The sequence below is a fragment of the Callorhinus ursinus genome, unplaced genomic scaffold (genome assembly GCF_003265705.2).
Source record: "Callorhinus ursinus isolate GAN/ISIS: 27379988/994484 unplaced genomic scaffold, GSC_fseal_2.0 scaffold28, whole genome shotgun sequence".
Taxonomy (NCBI): Eukaryota; Metazoa; Chordata; class Mammalia; order Carnivora; family Otariidae; genus Callorhinus; species Callorhinus ursinus.
The window spans coordinates 17,916,480-17,934,960 of NW_027397090.1; the positions used below are offsets into that span (position 1 = coordinate 17,916,480).

The following is an 18,481-nucleotide window of genomic DNA, read 5'->3' on the forward strand; positions in this document are numbered from 1 at the left end:
CTCTCTCTCTCTCTCTCTCTCAAATAAATAAATAAAATCTTTAAAAAAAAATTTACCCAGTGAATAACAAATGGCAGATACTCCGAATTATTAATTTGCTACATCCGAGCCTAATAATAATTCCAACCCAAATTCCTGGTTCCTAATATTTTTCAATTCCTTGTGCTCACTCCTCTGTCCGATAGGCGTGGAGAGTTATCCTCTAAAGCATTCTTACCATGTGTCAAGAGCTATCAAGTTTCCTTGGTGCCGACAGCGAATGTATCCGTTGTCATCCTGCGAGGCACAAGAACAACAGTCACCTCGGGACTGCTGGTGTCACTCAGGAGCCGTGGGCGTCACACAACAGCATTTACGGGCTCCAGGAAGCATTTATCAGCATCTCCGTGGGAGTCATTCCAGCTCCAACTGTGCTAAGAAATGGACTTCCTCTGTGGTCACCTCTGGGAAAACCCACAAAGATGAGAGGGACATCGTAGCCCAAATGACGTCCCCAGAAAGGGAAACCGTTGGGACCGTTGAAACTCTTAACTCATTTCTGAGACACAAGAGCGTTCTCTGATGGGCCTGATGGCCGTTTCTGGAAACAGGATGCCCCGGCCCCCTCCGCCACCTCGCCATCCCTGCAGTCGGCCCTAGTGATTTCAGAGCGTTCCACTGCTTCTGCAAGCCACCACCCTTCCTAAGCACACCATGTTCCCGGACAGCCCAAGTCTGAGATAATTTTCAAACCACCGGGGATGACAAGTCCACGTCGTGCTGTTCCATGGCACACCCACAAGTCCATACATCACAACCTGATTTTCACTGTGGCAGCTGGGAGGATAGTTTTGGACACCCACCTGCATGTGTGAAGAGTCACCTGGCCCCTATTTCTCGTCCTGACCATAACCAACCAGGATGGGGCCTGAGATTCGGGTGACTGTCAGCAATAATAAGAGATAATGAATGAGTTGGCATTGTGCCCCATAAAACGATTTTGCAAGTACCGGGTAAGCTTGCTCAACGAAACCCTCCCCTTAGCCCACCATGACTAATTCCGCTTGCTGCTTTTGTGGGCTTGGACAACAGTCCTTACTGACCTTTGCCGTAGTATGTGAGCTTGCCCTCATGGCTCTCTCTTACACACTCCCCGACGGCCATTTGTGGATCCTTAATTTTGTGTTTTTCACTGCCGTGACCACGGCTAACATTATGGAGCCGGCGCTTTATTTTTCCCTCTGAGTTTGTATCAACGGTTTTTTAAAAACAAATGTGATTATACTGTGTGAATTCTTTGATATTCTGCCTTTCTCCCTCAATATTTTATTGTGAGGACACTCCCATTGCTTCTAGAGATATTCAACATAGAAGTTTTATTTGTTGTAAAGTATTTATTCCGGGATTATACCATTAGCCATAATTTATTTGGCCAGCTCCCATTTTCTGACATTTAATACTGTTGTTAAAATTATACTATGATCAGTAAAGCTACCGTGAATCTCATTTGGTATAAATCTTTGTGTATTTGTCAGGATCATCTAGGCTTGAGCCGATAATAAACAACCCGCAAATCTCAGTGGGTTACACAGCAAAGGGCTGTCTCCCGTCACTTCCAAGTCCAACCGCGGGAGCTCCGCTCCACACAGCCACGCTATGGCAGAGGCTGTGGGCTCCAGTACCACCAGCACCTCCAGAGTTTGCTTTCGGAGAGCCCAGAGCGTGTGGGGAGCTTGCATGCTCTTCTGGGCTTGGTTGGGATGTGAGGAGCATCATTTCTGCTCACAGACCCTCAGTCCGAGCCAGTCCCAGGGCCCAGCTGGCATGCCAGCGAGGTAGGAGCCCAGCAGAGAGGAGAGCCGGCTGTGGGCGGGCAGTGGTAATATCCCCCCCGCAGAGGGAGGAGAAAAACAGCCAGAAGACATAAATCCACAACATTAGGAAGGAAAGAAGGCGGGTCATTACGGATAGAGATTAAAATAAGACTAAACTAGGAACAATAAAAACAAAACAAAACAAAAAAACTCAGAGAGGATAATTATCTCTAAAAATGTAGTTCAGCAAAATTCAAAAGCAAAAAGAATCTGAATAAACCTTCAACCATTAAAGAAATTTAGAAGTCTACTCTGCTTAATTCTCTACACAAGATGCCAGGACCAGGCAGTTTTATAAGAGAATTCTGCCAAACGGCCCAGGAACAGGTATCCCAATGTTGCACAGAATGTTCCAGAGAATAGAGAGGCGCTGATCTCTGACGCATGTTCTGAGGTGAGTTTATTTTTTTTCTACCAAAGCAGACTAGGACAACATGAGAAAGGATATTCATCGTCCTCATAGATGTGGGCAGGAAAATCCTGATAGAGATTAGCCAACAGACTTCATTCAGCATTGTGTAAAAACAAATCGATCCTGACGCATCTGGGTTTTTTGAGGAATGTAAGATTACATTTGAAAAACTATTTGCGTAATTCACCACAGTAAGTTTAAAATTCAACATACATTCACAGCACAAACTCATAGGAAATTGGGAATAGAAAGAAGTCTCAACTTCATAGAAAAAATCACTACAAAATACCTATAGCAAGCAGGCTCCACTGGGGAAACCTTAGAAGGAGTGTGTCTGAAGTCTGAGACAAGCTGCGAATGTCTGCCATTACTCTTTATCCAATATTTTGCTTGAGCTACTTATTATCGTAAGATATTGGGCAAAAAAATGACAAATGCCAGAATTCCCCTGAGAGAAGAGAAGCTGAGATTTCCTATAGATGAGAAGATTGTGTGCATAGAAAAATGCAAGGGAATCTACAGATGAAAAAAAAAATCAGTGAGAGTGTTTAGCTGTTTTTCTGGACACAAGATGAGTGTGCAAAATCAATGTGTCATTCACAACAACAGACAACATAAAATGCAGTTTAAGAAATATGCCATTTATAGCGGCCACCAAAATACATGGTAACTATGCAGAAATCTAACAAAAGCTGTGAAAAGTCTTTATGGAGGACATTTCAAGCTGTCATTAAAGTACGTAAGAGAAGACTTGGCTAGATAGACTAACGTAAGATCGATGGATGGGAAAATTCAACAGCATAATGATGTCCATTTTCCCAGATTAACCCAAGAATTATTGATGTCTAACAAATATTTTGGAGAAATTCAACAAGCTGATCCAAAACTCACGTGGAAGGAGAAATGGTATAAAGTGAGCAAAATTAATCAAGGTGGGAGAATTTGCTTATTAGATGTTTGGACTTTTTATAAAGCTATAATAATAGACAAATAGATCAGAGGAAACAGAGAGAACTTGGAAGCAGACCCCTGCTTCTGAGGGGGATTTATATATAAGGGAGGTGGTTGTGTAGATCAGCAACATGATGAACATTTCAATCAATGCAGGAAGCGGAAGTGTCAGAAAACATAAAATTAAATCTCCGTCTCACACCACAGTCAAACATAACTCCAGGTTGATTAAAGACCTAAATGTGAAAAGCGAAGTTACAAAAAAATTTTTGATGGCATACACAGGAGATAGTTATGATCTTAAAATTGTCATGGATTTCTCAAAAGACAAAAGGCAAAAACATAAAACAAAACCTCAATCCATTGGGCTACATTAAAGTTAGAAACAAGCCCAGAAGACAATGTTGAGGAGTGAAAACAAGTTTGCAGTCTAGGAGATATACTATTCACAAACATATAGCAGACCAAGGATTAGTATGCAGAATATATAAAGAACTCTTTCAGTTTCTAAGAACAAGCAAACAATCCATGGAATAATGGACAGAAGATACAGACGGGCAATCCACATGTGACGTATCCTCAAAGACCAACAAAGATGAAAATATGTACAATCTCACCAGTAATCAGAAGGTGAAAATTACAATAACAAGCAGATCGGGAAAGTAACAGTTGGCAGTACTCTTTGAAGGTCATGTGGGGGCGGGGGCCTCTGACTTTGATGGTAGGAGTACAAGGAGCTGATTTTGGTGAAGGGCAACTTGGCGGCATCTAGGAGAAGATAAGCATCCCTTATGACCTGGTGGTTCTGCTGCTGGTGGCTCCTCAGAGAAGCTCATACAGATACCCAAGGAGTCATGCATGGCAGTGTGGTTCATAATAATAAACACATAAATGGTTTTAGTGTACATATCCAGAGGAATGGATCAATAAACTTTGGTAAAAGCCATATAATATGGATGGTATGTTTTTCTATTTAGTAAAATGGACAGATTAACATTAATAAAGCTCTAAAACATAATGTTGATTAAAGCAAGTAATTTACAGAGGGGTAATTCACAACAGGATAACATTTATAAATAATTTTATAAAGCCAGAACATACTGTACATTGTTCATGGATACCTAATAAAGAGGACAAATACAAAAATATGTGTGGGGCTTATAAGCTCCATAATTAGGATGGCAGTTATGCTGTGGGAAAGATAGGGATGTGGTTAGGGATGGGGTATTCAGGGGTCTTTAGCTATAATGCAAAATTTTATTTCTTATATAATAAAAGACCCACCTGAAATATGATAGAATACTGAGATCCTACAAAGTTAGGTAGGTTATCCATGGATTTTGTTATATTATTTTCTATCATTTTCTGTATGCTTGAAGTATTTCAAAGTAATAATTTACAAAAAGAACATCTCTTTTGATCATTTTTCAAATATAGTGTCAGATAGAATCAACGATAGAGAAATCTTTGTCATCCTCTATTAACATTTTAAAGCAAAATCTAAGACCACAAACACTGTCTTCAAACTTCATCTCCCTCAAAATAAATATTCCCTTTGACTTTTTAAAAACATTTAAGAGTTTTATTGAGATATGATTAACATACCACCAAATTTACCCTCTTCCAACATGTGTGAATTGGTGGTTTTTAGTATATTCACAGGGTTGTGCATCATTATCTAACTTTAAAACATTTTCATCACCCCAAAAGAAAATCCTGTGCCCAGAAGTCAGTCCCCATTCCGTGTCCCCCTGCAGCCTACTTTCTCACTTCTGTGGATTTGTCTATTCTGGACATTTAATATCCGGAATAGTGCAACATGTGGCCTTTTATTTCTGACTTGTTTCACTTTGCATATTTTCAGGTTCTGTCCATGTTGTAGCGTGTCAGCCCTTCATTCCTTTTTATTTCTAAATAAGAATCTGTGTTGTGGATACACCACACTTTGTTTATGAATGTATCAGTCAATGGACATTGGGTTCCCTCCGCTTTTTGGCTATTTTGAACAATGCTGATCTAAACAGTATCTTACAGGATTTTGTGTGCCCATGTTTTCATTTCTCTTGAATGTGTACTTAGGAGGTGGATGGCTGGACCACATGTAAGTCTACATTTACCATGTTGAGGAACTGCCAAACTGGTTTCCAAAGTGGCTGCACCATTTTACATTCCCTCTAGCAATATCCGAGGGCTTGAATTTCCTCACATCCTCATCAACACTTGTTGTCTGTCTTTTTAATTTTAGTTGTCCCGGTGTGTATGAAACGGTATTTCCTTGTGGCTTTGAGTTGCATTTCCCAATGATTAGTCATGTTGAGCATCTTCTCATGTGCTAATCAGCTGTTGGTGTATCCTCTTTGGAAAAAATGGCAATTCAAATTCTTTGCCATCTTTTAAATTGGGAAGTATGAGCTCTCCAACTCTTTTTCTTTTTCAAGATAATTTTGGCTATTCAGAGTGCCTTGCATTTCCTTAGGAATTTTAAGATTAGCCTGTCACTTTAGGGCAAAAAAAGCCAGCTGGGCCTTTGAAAGACAACAGTAAGCTTTTCCTATCTATGAACACAGGATGTCTCTCCACTTACTTACTTTATTTCTTCTTTAGTTTCTCTGAAAAATATTTTGTAGTTCAAAGTGTAAAAATCTTTCACTTCTTTTGTTAAATTTACTCCTAGGTACTTTATTCGATTTGATAATGCTTTAAAATTGGCATTGTTGGGGCGCCTGGGTGGCTCAGTCAGTTGAGCATCCAACTCTTGATTTCAGCTCGGGTCATGATCTCAGGGTCCTGCAATCGAGCCCTCTGCTCGGAGGGAGGTGTGCTTCTCCTTCTCCCTCTGCCCCTCCCTGCTCTCTCAAATAAATAAATGATTAAAATCTTTTTTAAAAAGGGCATTGTTTTCTTAATTTCACTTTTGGATTGCTCATTGCTAGTATACTGAAGAACAATTGATTTTTATATATCGATCTTGTAGTCTGCAAATTCTCTGAACTTGTGTATTAGCACCAGAGATTGTTTTGCGGGTTACTTAGGATTTTCTATATACAAGATAGTGTCGTCTATGTGTAAAGATAGGTTTAGTTCTTCTTTTCCTTTCCTTTTATTTACTTATTTATTTTCCCCAATTGTCCCCAGAGAACATCTTTGTCTTTTTTAAAAAAAATATTTATTTATATGAGAGAAAGAGAGGGATCAGGGAGAGGGACAAGATTATATGAAGGAGATAATCGTGGGCACAGAGAGAGCAGCTCGGGGCGAGGGCATTGCGATGCCTCAGGCACCATTCTGAGAGGTCATTCAGGTTAACCCTTTACCTGTTCTAGAGGTTCTCCCTACACATCCCCCAGCAGGTGCTCATCAGGACTCGACCTTAATACCTCCTGGGAGAGGTAACCCATCACCTCCTGTGAGAATCCATTTGGCCGTGGGTCTGCTGCACTTGTACAAAGTTCCTTCCTAGCACTGGACCCGAATCCCCCTGTTGACCCGCTCCCTCCTTCCCCTGAATTAATTGTGCATGGCTGGTCTGTCCCCTGACAGGTGAGGAATGCCCTCGGCATTCAGGAACCAGTGGGGTTATCACTGTGTAGAGTGATAGAGATGGGAGCCTGTGGCTTGGAGAGGTACGACTCTAGCCTGGAAGAGGTGTCACGGCACCGACCTCGATTTGCGTGGCCCCAGGGGCCAGTTCGTTGTCCTGCCAGGCGCCCCCCATGCTGGAAAGGCTGAGAGGGGAAGGGGGCAGGGCTGGCGTCCCCAAGAGAGGCAGCTTGGAGAGCTTTTGGCGCAGCGAGACTGGCAAGGCCAGCAGGGCATGTACCTGCTTTTACTCCGGAAGCGGGAGCAGAACACAGGCGAACCTGTGCGGCGGGGTGACCCCAGGCACCGAGACAAGCCCGCCATCACCCCGTCTCCCCCCAACCTGACGGTGCAGACGCGCTCGGGCGGTGAGCATGTGGGTCTGATTTGTGACAACCCGCTGATGTTCTTTGGCAACATGACGACTCATTCTGCTCAATTAGACGGCTAACAATTACTGATAAAGCACAAGGGAGTTTTGTGAAGTTTTTTAAAGTGACTCGAAACTGAAATTGAAGTCTGGTTAAAGAAAAAGGAAAGAAAACCAACGTAGCATTTCCTTCCTGTGATGCATTAGATTTGAACTTTTAAACGAAAGGAAACCATTTGGTGTGTTTCTTCTGGAGCCTCCCTCCCACCGGCGTGATGGTGGAGACAGTGAAAGCCAGCGGCTGAGCCCGCTCTGGGCGGCACGTGGGATCCCCCGTGGCTGACGCCGGGCACAAACCCCCACTTGCAGTGGGGGTGATGACCCTCCAAAGAGGTATCGGAGGAGGCGATGAGTACCAGTATGTCAGGTGTTCGGGACAGGGCCCATCACAGAGGAGCACCCCCATAAACAGGCATCACTCCAGTGTCACCCCCAGCCATGCGACCCCAGCTCACTGAGACTCCAAGTTTATTGTTGTTCACACTGGGGTGAGTGAGACCTTTTATAATACTGCCCTTTGAAAGAGGCATCTGGATGCAGTGGAACAGACACTCAGACACTCCCTTCTCCTAACCAGGGGGTGTCCTTGTACCCAGGTGGGCCTCACATCCCTCACACTGCAGCCTGCCTTCGCTTTGTGACTGTACTGAGTACTTATAGGTACCACAGGAAAAAATTCCTCTGCGATGGAGAAGTTTCCACCCAGTTATGTGGGCAATTTGAAATAACCATCCAGGATTTCCTCCCATTTTTCAGAGCTATTCATTAAAAAAAAAAAATGTGTTGAGCATCTATTTCTAGTATGTTCCAAGACACTGCTCTCAGTGGCAGGGGCTATCTGCAGGCTTCTAACGCTTAAATTCTGTTTGCGATTCCATGTGTAACTCCGTCTCCCCGGAGGTCAGAAACCCGGTGTGAATATACTTGCCAGGGGGGCCATGAACTTTTGGGGCAAATCTGCCCAGGAAGTGGCTATGTTCTTCCTCTTACCTGTGTCCTGACCCCCCGGCCATCACTCAGGTGCATGAGGGTGGGTCCGGACCCAAGCCGGGACCACGGATTTGCATTAGGAACCAGGACAAGGAGCGTTTGTCAGGTGATGGTGGGTGTTTGCTGGAGGGGGCACCCCGAGTGGTGGCTGGATGTGTGGGGGTGCAGGCAGCTCATGGAGAGCAGAGAGGCCATGAACCAGCAGAGGAAGCTGTTTGCCCAGAGAAGCAAACTGGGATGCTCAGGAGCCCCACACAGAAGACAGAATGGCAGGAGCCTCCTCCGGGCCACTTTGGGAAAATCCCGATCCTCCAGGGCCCTTGGATGCCCCCGAGACTGAGGCTCCAGCCCAAGAGACCGCTCTCCTGCGTGACGTGGGCTGCCTGGCGTGGCCGATGCTCTGTGCCACATGCCATTTCCCCTGGGGAAGCCGGTGGAAGGAGGGAGTGTTCTGCCAGGAGCACAGCACTGAGAGTCACCCCCAGGGCTCTGTGGTGGCAGGCACAAGGGCATCGTGTTCAGGGGGACAGAGTCCAATACCCAGCCCCAATTGCTGTTAGCGTGGGAATGTCATTGGCCTTGAGTTCATTTTGCATCTACAGAGGAAGGAAAGAGATACTAGTGCCATGGGGCTGTTACAAGGACTAGAGATGACGGCAAGGGGGAGAGCAGCTGACACCCTGTCGCTCCACTCGTGGGTTTGTTTACAAGAGCATTTGGGTGACTTGCACTTGGGTGCAAAGCTGTGTGGGGGAGAGGAGGGAGGGGAAGGAGGAGTGGCTCACAAATACACACACACCCTCACTCGTGTACCCATGCTCACACACATCATATACACACGCTCACACCGGTGCACACTTGCACACTTACACACACCCACATGCATTCACACCAGCATGAACACACACCCACCTGGCCCTGGGTGAGACCCCCCCCAGCCGCACACCACCCCATGCCACAAATCTGGCTGTCCGAGGTGGGCACGTACCGGTGACCCCGAGTCTCCCACCTGCTGGATTATAAGCTGCCTCTGACACCTGTTTTCGGGGACTCAGTCCAGCCCAGCAGCAGGCTGCCCGCCCCTGCTCCCGCACTGCAGAGCCCCTTGGAAGGTTCTAGGCTGCCCAGGGCCATACAACCCGCCTCTTCTGAGCGGGAGTGGCACACCACAGCTTCCTGCCCCACGTCAAGGTGTACGGCTCATTTCTTGGTGGGCTGTTTGTCTTCAGGACCAAGAGAGCTCCGGAACGTGCCGTGGGCAGTTCACGGGGTCCTGCCTGCCAACTGCCAGTCACTACTTTGTTGGAACCGATGGAGGCAGGGGTTTCTCCCCAGGAATATCAGGGCCCCTGCACTCCCACCTCATCCACAACGAGCCTCATGCAAAGTTCCCACCAGCACAGCAGCCCTGGGGACATGGAGCGAGCCATGTTGAGGTCCCGGCTTGGGTTGAATCATTTTGCTCAGACCCCTTGGCCCCAGGCTTCTATGAATATATAATCACTCAAAGTTAGACTCTTGATCTGTCTGATCAAACACCGTCCTTGTAAGGCAGGCTGGCAAAGCAAGAGGTCATTTCCGCCGGTCTCCTGTTCCACCGGGAAGCCAGCCCTCCTCGGCAAACATGTCCCGAGTTGTGTGTCCTGCAGCCCATCGTGTAGACGGAGCCGGCGCTGGGTGGCTGTCATCACACCTTCGCTCTGTGTCCTCGTCCCGAGCAAGCTCTCTGACCCCACCCCTGCAGCGGGAGTGCCCATGGCCATCGCTGACCGCTGCCAGCCTCGGGTGTCTCCAACCGTCCCGTACCCTGAGCCTCCCTCTGCTCTGAGTCCACCCCCCCAGGTGCCCTCACCCAGCCTTGCAGGCCAGACCCCTGATCTCCACGCTCATCTCATCTGGGGCTGGTTCAGCGGCCAGAAATGGTCTCTACTGAGCACAGGCTCAAGCAAGAGAGACGCTGGTCCTCTCTCTCTCTCTCTCTTTGATAGGTCAGCTAATTTATTTACATTTTTTAACTTTTTAAATTCGGAAGCCATCTGAGACTTACAGACAAGTTTCAGAGGTCATAGGGGGATGCTGTGAGCATCTCTGCCACCGTCACAGGAGGTGGGGCAACCATCCAAACCGAGAACTGACTTTGGTAAAACAGTGTCAACTGACCCAAGTTTCCGTCCTGCCCCCTGCGGTGCCCTGGCCTCTCTAGGGCCCCACATTGTGTATCGCTGTCATCTCCTTGGACTCCTCCACGCGGGATAGCTCCCCAGTGTGTCCTGTACCTTTTGAAGGGCACGGGTCAGGCGCTTGCTCCCCAGCCTGTTCACCTGGTGTTCGTCCTGATTAGACTGGACTGTGGGGCAGGGAGAGCATGTTTTACTGGTTGCCCCTCTTACTTCGGGCTCCAGTGTAGCTCAGCACAGTGCCACTACGGTCTTGAATGATCATGCATTGTTTTGCATTAATTTCAGTTTTTTAAATATTGCACTAAAATATTATTTGATGACTGAGGTTTTGCCATCCCCCTGTTAACATTTTGCTCCCAAGGTGATGGCCTCCCTTGCCTCCCCTTCACCTGCCACTGGGCCAGCCCAGTACCTGAAAACAGGAGTCAGAGGTAAGGTATAGTCTAGCAGGTAGGGGACTTGGGGTCACCGGTACGTGCCCACCTCAGTCAGGTTTGTGGAATGGGGTGGTGTACGGCTGGGGTGGTCTCACCCAGGGCCTGGTGTGTGTGTGTGTGTGTGCGTGTGTGCTGGTGTGAATACATGTGGGTATGTGTAAGTGTGTGAGTGTGCACCCCTGTGAGCATGAATGTGTGTGAGCATGCGTGCATGTGCATGAACGTGCGAGTGCGTGTGTGTAGGTATACATGTGTACAACGGTGTGAGGGTGTGTCCGTGTGAGTGTGTGTGTCAGCAATGACCACCCTACAGGGACAGGGAAGGACCCTTCTGTCGTCCTGTCGGGTGCCCGGTCCTGGGGCCCTCCGTGTCCCTGTAGGGTTAACGTGGAGAAATGGGCGGAAGCCAGAGGCACTGGTGGGGAGGCCTGGGAAGGACGGGCGGCCCCCTGAGCAGGGACAGCGAGGCACCTGCGGGCAGACGGGGCCAAGGAAGTGGGGAGCCTCTGTGGCTCTTGCACTGCAGGCCCGGGTTCCTCCAGCACCCATGGCACGGCGCTGGCTCGCGGGGCCCCACTGAGCCTCGGGTCTACAAGGATGCAGGAAAGCAGCCTCACTCCCACCTGCACGCACTCCTTCCCTAAAGGAATCACCCAGCCAGTTGGAAACTCTCCAGGAGAGACAACTTCAGCCACACTCTGGGGACTGGGGATGTGTCCATTGCCCTGTGTATACACACTCCGGTGCTCATGCACACCTACCCCTTCTTTCCCTCTGGACTCTCGTTTGGGCGTGGATCTGAGAATGTTCTCCCAAGGAACCCCTGTCCAGCTTCGGTAGGGCTGTGCCCTGTCACCAAGCTGGCCCTGCCGCCTGGAGGGGTGCGGCCGGGGTCATGTGGGGCTGCGTCCCCTTGTGAACCGATGCCCCAGGTGCAGGGCAGCTGCCAGGCAGACACGAAGGGCAGCATCACGTGGGAGGGAGTGGGCACAGGGTCTTGTTTGCAGGCACCTCCCCCCCTTGCTGGGAGTCTCCAAGACCTCCCCCCGGGGCGGGCTGCTGCCGGGCCACCATGTTTGCAAAGTCCACTCTGAAGTCCCGCCCGTGAGCCACTGTCCCATCCCGTCCCCCATCACTTGGCTTCCTCTGCAACCCGCCCCCCCGCATGGAATGTGCCATTTTGTCAGCAAATTGTTCCCTTGTTAGCATTTTGGTCCTAAGGTCCTCACAGTACTGCCGTGTGTGTCTCTCTCCAGCTTTCCTTAGAACAACGCCTCTCTGAGCTTGTCCTCTCCCATGACGGCCCGGGCTCTGCGGACGGACGTGATTTCTGAGCCCTGCGGTGGGATGTCCGGCGCTTCCCTCTGAGAGCGCCCTGCAGCCTGGCCAGCCGCAGGGGCGTGTGCAAGCCATACCTGGGGTCTCGTGTGCGGATGAGGCTCAGTTGTCACAGAGCATCCTGGAGCCCCCAGGAGAGGCTCCGTTCTCGAGAGAGCGGGAGCCACCCAGAGGAGAGTGTGTGCAACGTTGAATGACTGCCCCCAAGTGTCCTTCTGTGGGAGAAGACAGCACCGCGAGACCTCCAGGCTCCAGCCTCCGGGCAGGTGCTGGGAGAAGCGAGCTCAGGGGGAGTGGTGCCTTTTGAGACCAGAGCGCCCAGCCGTTGCTTCTGGGGTGCAGTCAGTGCCAAATGTCGGCACCTCCTCCGTGGGACCAGCACTGCTTGCTGCACTGGCCAGTGTGGGTCCCCGCTGGGTGCCATCCACGGTCCAAGCTGCATCTCGGTGGACGTGCGGCCTACAGGGAACTGTGCCTCTGGGGACATATGACTGCCCTTTGCTGATGCCCAGGCCACCTGTCTGTCCAAGTGCGGCTCCGCGTGAACAATAAAGAAGCCCCCTTCCCTGGGGGACTTGCTCCCTTGCGGTGGACCCAGCCGTATCACCACTGTATCCCTTCCTCCCTCCTCCCCACCCCTCTCTCTCTTTGACTCCCTCTTCCGCATCGGAAGATCTCCTTAAATGCTTGGGAACCCCATTGTCTGTTCATGTTAAAGAGCGAGTAAACAAAGAGCAGTCCCTTTCAGGGCTGTGCTGTGCAGAGCCATGGCACGGACGCCGCTGCGTGTGTTCTCAGGTAGGAAGCCTCACCTCTGCAGCGGGCCCTTCTTCCCCACCAGAGAGGAGTGCACCAAAGCTAGCAGGGACAAGCCTGACTGCCCTGCCTCCTGGAGCGGCGGGGTGGGGTGGGGAGGGTCTGCGTCTGTCTGGGGAAGGGGGATGTGGTGACAGGTGGTTTGTAAAACACTTCAATCCAGTGCCCTGGTGCAGCCAATTCCTGAACCTTCTGTCTTGTGGAACACGTGGGCAGGATTTTCTGCAGGTTTTTGGCTGGTGGGTTCATCTGCCCTGCTGGTTACTCACTACGTCTTCACTTGCTTTGTTTATTTTTTAAACAGCTTTATTGAGGCGTAGTTGATATACAAGAATGCGCATATTGGAAGAGTGGATTTGACGGATTTGGCTATAGGCACACACTCGTAAATCCATCACCACCATCAAGATCAGGAACATATGAGCACCCTGGAAGCTTCCTCCTGCCCGCTGGGAATCCCTCCCTCCCCTCCCCTCCTCTCCCCACCCCACCCCCATCCCAGGCAATCACTGAGCTACTTTCTGTTGCCCTGCATCAGCTCACATTTCCTAAAATAGACGGAATCATACCTACAACACATGCTCTTTCTCGTCTAGCCCCTTTCCCTCAATGTCATTATTCTGAAGACGGTTGTCGCTACGGCCAAGAATGCATGGCTTCCCGTTGCCAAACACCGTTCTATTATATGGATATATCAGAGTTTGTCCACTTTCCTGTTCATGGACATTTGGGTTGCTTCCAATTTCTAGCTCTCTCCAATAAAGCTGCTGTGGTCATTTGTGTACATCCTTCTATGGACATATGCCTTCTTTTGTCCTGTGAAATGCTTCGGAATGGAACAGCGAGGATGTATGATGTCAGTGTTTATATAGGTTATCTGTTTAATTGTTAAGAAACTGCCAAAGTGATGTCCAAAAAGATTGTATCTTGTATTTCGGCACCAGCAAGGCAAGAAACGTCCTGTCGCTCCACATCCATGATGGTATTTGATGTGGTCTTTTAAGTTTTATCCACTCTACTGGCGGGTATGTTGGGGTATCTCATTGTACTTTCACTTTTCATTTTCTTAATAACTGCTGATGTGGAGTGTTTCTTCTACTTGTTTGCCATTCGTATATCTTCTTTAGTGAAGTATCAGTTCAAATCTTTTACCTGGTTCTTTTTGGGGGTGGTTTATTTTCTTATCATTGATATTTTTGTGTGCTCTTTATATATTATGCATACTAGTCTACTTTGTTTCTAACATTAAGGAATACTTCAAATATGAAGAAAATCACAGATATAAATATAAATAATAATACAAAAATCTTATAAGACTGTCACCCATCTTTAATACATGATAACATGTTCTATGTTTGCTTATGGTTTTATTTTATTTATTTATTTATTTATTTATTTATTTATTTTTTATGAAGTGAAAGTTTATTAAGGGAAGGTTAGAACAGGAAGGACAGCTCTCTAGAGGGAAAGGGGTCCCGAATGGGTTGCCCTGATTTTACTTTTTAAAATAAAATGTTATAGATAAGATACAGTGGAAGCCCTCTTCTTATACCTCCCTGATTCTCTCCTCTTCCTCCTAAAAAGTAACATTAATCTGAATGTGATGATATATCACTTCTCGGCCTTTTGGCTAAGATCAAGTGCAATCTGAATGATGTATATCCATGTTTTTATACTTTTACTACACATACACACAGAGAGTTAGCAATGTGTTGTCATTCCCTAAGCTTTTGCCTGTTTTTTAGACTATATATCAATGCAACCATACTGTATATATTCTATGTATATAAAATCTATCCGTACATATTCTTTGATTTCTTTTGCTCACGTTGTATTGTTGAGATTCATTCATGTTGATGCATGCAACTGTGGATCATTTCATCCTTGTAGTTTTATTGTATGATGACACCAAATTTTATTTTCCATAGTATTATTGATGGATATTTTGGTTATTTTTGTGTTGTTTGTTGTTGTTGTTGTTGTTTTAATTCTCAGCGGTTCTGCTGTATACATTCTTGTACATGCCTTCTGGAGCAGGTTTGCAAATGTTGCCCTGGGAACCGCCAGGATGGGGCATGGGGCAAGCTTCACTCGGGGACACCAAACTTTGCCTGGCTGGCTACACAAACTTGCGACTCCACCGGCAGAGTTACCGAGACTTACCATTGATTCACAATCTCTCCAGCACTTGGTATTACCAGACTTTATATTTTTTTGCCAATCTGGCAGGTGTGGAATGATCTGTTAACACCTTCTTTGACAATATGCCCAACTTAGATCTTTCCTCTCCTCTGTCATCTGGATCCTGTTGTTACCATCTTTTGTAGATGGCTCTTCTTTTGTAAATGATCTGTTCTATCCTTCATGATGCTTTCAAAGTGTTCTTTTTCCCCCCTGGGGTTCTATGGTGTCACTACGATACACCTACATGTGTGGGAGCATTTTTTTTTTTTCAAATTTATACTGGAAGTTCATTAAGCTTTCTGGATCTGAACATTGGTGTCTTAGCAATTCTGGACAATTCTCAGCAACCACCTCTTAAAAACATTTACTGTTTGTCATCCTTCATTATTTTTTTTCTAACTCCAATGAGGCATATTTTAGACCTTCTTAAACTTCCATATCTCTTACTACCTTCTATTTCTCCTGTTTCTCTATTTTTCTGGATTGTATTCTGGATGATTTCCTGATTTCTATCTCCTGTTCCTCTCCCAGTTCTCTCTCCAACTGGGTGTAACCTGATGCTCATCTGTCCACTGTGCTTTCATTTGAATGAAGTGTTTTTCATTTCTAGAAATTCTTCTGCATTTTTTTCATAGCTGTGAGATGTTACTTGTAGTGTCCTGTCTCCTGATCATATTTTCAGACTTCTTTTTTAAAAATTACTTAATAACATAGTTATTTTAGATTCAATTTCCACACATTTCAAAACCTGTGGGATCCAGGAGTCTGGTGGGTGTTTTTTTGTTTGTTTGTTTTGTTTTTTATTCCAGGTGATTCTGATGTAATTGTTCCTTAGAACACCGCAGGAAACATGTCTAGGACTTAAGAAATGCAAAATGCCCACTTTACAGCACAATCACCAGCAATGGGTATTCCCATCTTTTTTTTTCCCACAATTTTTAAAAATATTTTGTTTATTCATTTGTCAGAGAGAGAGAGCACTAGCAGGGGGAATGACAGGCAGAGGGAGAAGCAGGATCCTCACTGAGCAAGTAGCCAGATGCGAGGATCCCAGGACCCTGGGATCATGACCTGAGTGAAAGGCAGACGCTTAACTGACTGAGCCACTCAGGCGTCCCTTTTTTTCACAATTTAATAGAAAAAAATCATACATTGAGGCAAGTTAAGAATGAAAGTAGGCTTTTCACGTTAGGAAAAATGCTAGAATTTTCTAAATTTCTTTTATTCTTCTTTTGCTGGCAAAATTTGCATCCCCTAGTTCTTTTATCTCTAAGAATACCGCATGTGAACTCCTATGTTGTATCTCATTAAACTTTGGTCAACAAGTTAGATTTTGTGGCTAGCAGGCTCGAAATACCAAGGCTTTCTTCGGAAGCACGGAAAGAGACTCTCAGAGGGGCTACTGGGTGGTGCAGTCAGTTAAGCATCCGCTCTTAGTTTTGGCTCAGGTCGTGAGATACAGCCCCATGTTGAGCCCCGCGTCCAGCATGGTGTCAAGCCCAGGTCTGGTTCCATGCTCAGCGCAAGTCTGCTTGTCCCCCCTCCCTTCTGCTCCTCCCCATTCTCTCTCTCTCTTTCTAAAATAAATAAATAAATCTTTAAAAAAAAAGATAGAGAGAGAAATAAAGAGACTCTCACCAACAATATTGAGCTATGGGACTATTTCTTTTGGAGTTTTAGGGCAAAATGACTATAGAACCTCTATAAAATTAACTGCCATTTATTCCCTATAAAACTAGATAGACCTAACGACACACAGAAATCCACAGACACTTAAAAGTTGTGTTACATTTCTAAAATATTTTTTTATGAAATTAAATCCAAAATTACCTTGGGCAAATTATGAAAGTCAGTAACATTAACATGGAAAGATTAGCTACTCTACCAAGTGTCAAACTTTTCTATTTGCTTCTACACTCACTGACCCACATCCTCTTTACAGGAACTCTATGAGGCAGGTGTTATTATTAATCTTATTTTACAGATGAGGGAACTGAGGCACAGAGAGTTTAAGCACCTTGTCCAAGGTCACACAGGGAATGATAGAAAATCCAGGATTAGAAAGGGGGCAATGGAGTTCCAGCATCTGTGCTCTTAGTCGCTGTGTGACAACATGCTCTTTAACCTTTTACCCCCTATATACTGCTGAGCTTTGCCAGGCATGTGGATTAACATGTTTAAGGTGGTCAGTAATGGGATAGGGTATATGCTACCTGCAGAATTAGAATTAAATTATCAAAAAGCTTATCATGTTTTACTTTTTAATGCAAGAGGTTGTGGCTACACAATAGGCTAAAAATTAACTTGAATCACAGGAAAGTGACCTAAAAAGGCAGCAAATGTAGATCACAAATGGCGGCCGTTAGTACAAAATGGCCGACTCTTGGCAGGTACATGTGGTTCAACCGAATACAAAATTTACATCCACGTGATGCTCCCTGGTTTACAGGAAATTTTACATCATTCTTCTCTTTGCTCCCTGCAGTCTTGCCAGGTGAGCAAGGATGTTGTGATGACCCTGGTTTACAGAGGAAGGAGTGAAGGCCGTGTTGAGGGACCCGTCCACATGGTACATAGCTGGGAGGTGACAGCACTGATCTTTGACCCAGTTCTCTGGGGACCGAGTCTGCTGCTGGGTTCCTCTTGTCTCCATGTTCCTGGTGCCTGGCCAGTGGCTGCTAATCAGGGGCCAATATGCAGGGGCTTTAGGCAACCCCTTTCCACGGATATGTTTAGTTCATCCAGTATAAGTTTTTTGAAAAGTGAGCAGCAGATATAAAAGGGAGGGTGCTCCCTACAACAAGAGCAATAGCAGCTCATCACATGATTATGTGCTTTTTTAAAAAGTAATTTATTGAGCTGAATTTCACATAACATTAAATTAACCACTTTAACGCAAACAGTAGCTTCTCAGTGGCATTTAGTACATTCACCATCTTGTGCAGTCCCCACCTCTGTCTGGTTCCAAAACATCTTCATCACCTCAAAAGAAACTGTACTCATTAAGCAGTCACTCTGTTCCTCCTTTCCCCAGCTCCCGGCCACCAACAACCTGCGTCTGTCTTTGCAGATTTATCTATTCTGAACATTTCCTATAGATGGAATCATACCATCTGTGTGACCTTCTGTGACTGGCTTCTTCAACTTAGCATAATGTTGTTGAGGTTCATCCAGTTAGCATAATGTTTGTAGCATGTATCAGACTTCATTCCTTTTTGTGGCTGAAAAATATGCGGTTGTGTGTATTTACCACAGTCTGTTTATTCATTCATCCGCTGATAGCCCTGTGGGCTGTTTCCACCTTTTGGCCT

General features: G+C 46.4%; 1 protein-coding gene across 9 annotated transcripts in view; it reads left to right on the forward strand.

Annotated features, from left to right (window-relative positions):
- AUH (AU RNA binding methylglutaconyl-CoA hydratase) overlaps window positions 1-18,481 on the forward strand; it is a 384,072-nt gene that overhangs the window by 267,386 nt on the left and 98,205 nt on the right. The window contains exon 12 of one of the 9 annotated variants that reach the window (XM_025891645.2): window positions 12,089-12,116. The exons of 7 other annotated variants lie outside the window; for them this stretch is intronic. In XM_025891645.2, the coding sequence (XP_025747430.2) occupies window positions 12,089-12,098 (10 nt within the window). In that variant the 3' untranslated portion in view covers window positions 12,099-12,116. Of the gene's footprint in view, window positions 1-185; window positions 1,486-12,088; window positions 12,117-18,481 lie in introns of those variants that run through there. One more of the 9 variants, XM_073878193.1, reaches the window with a different exon arrangement.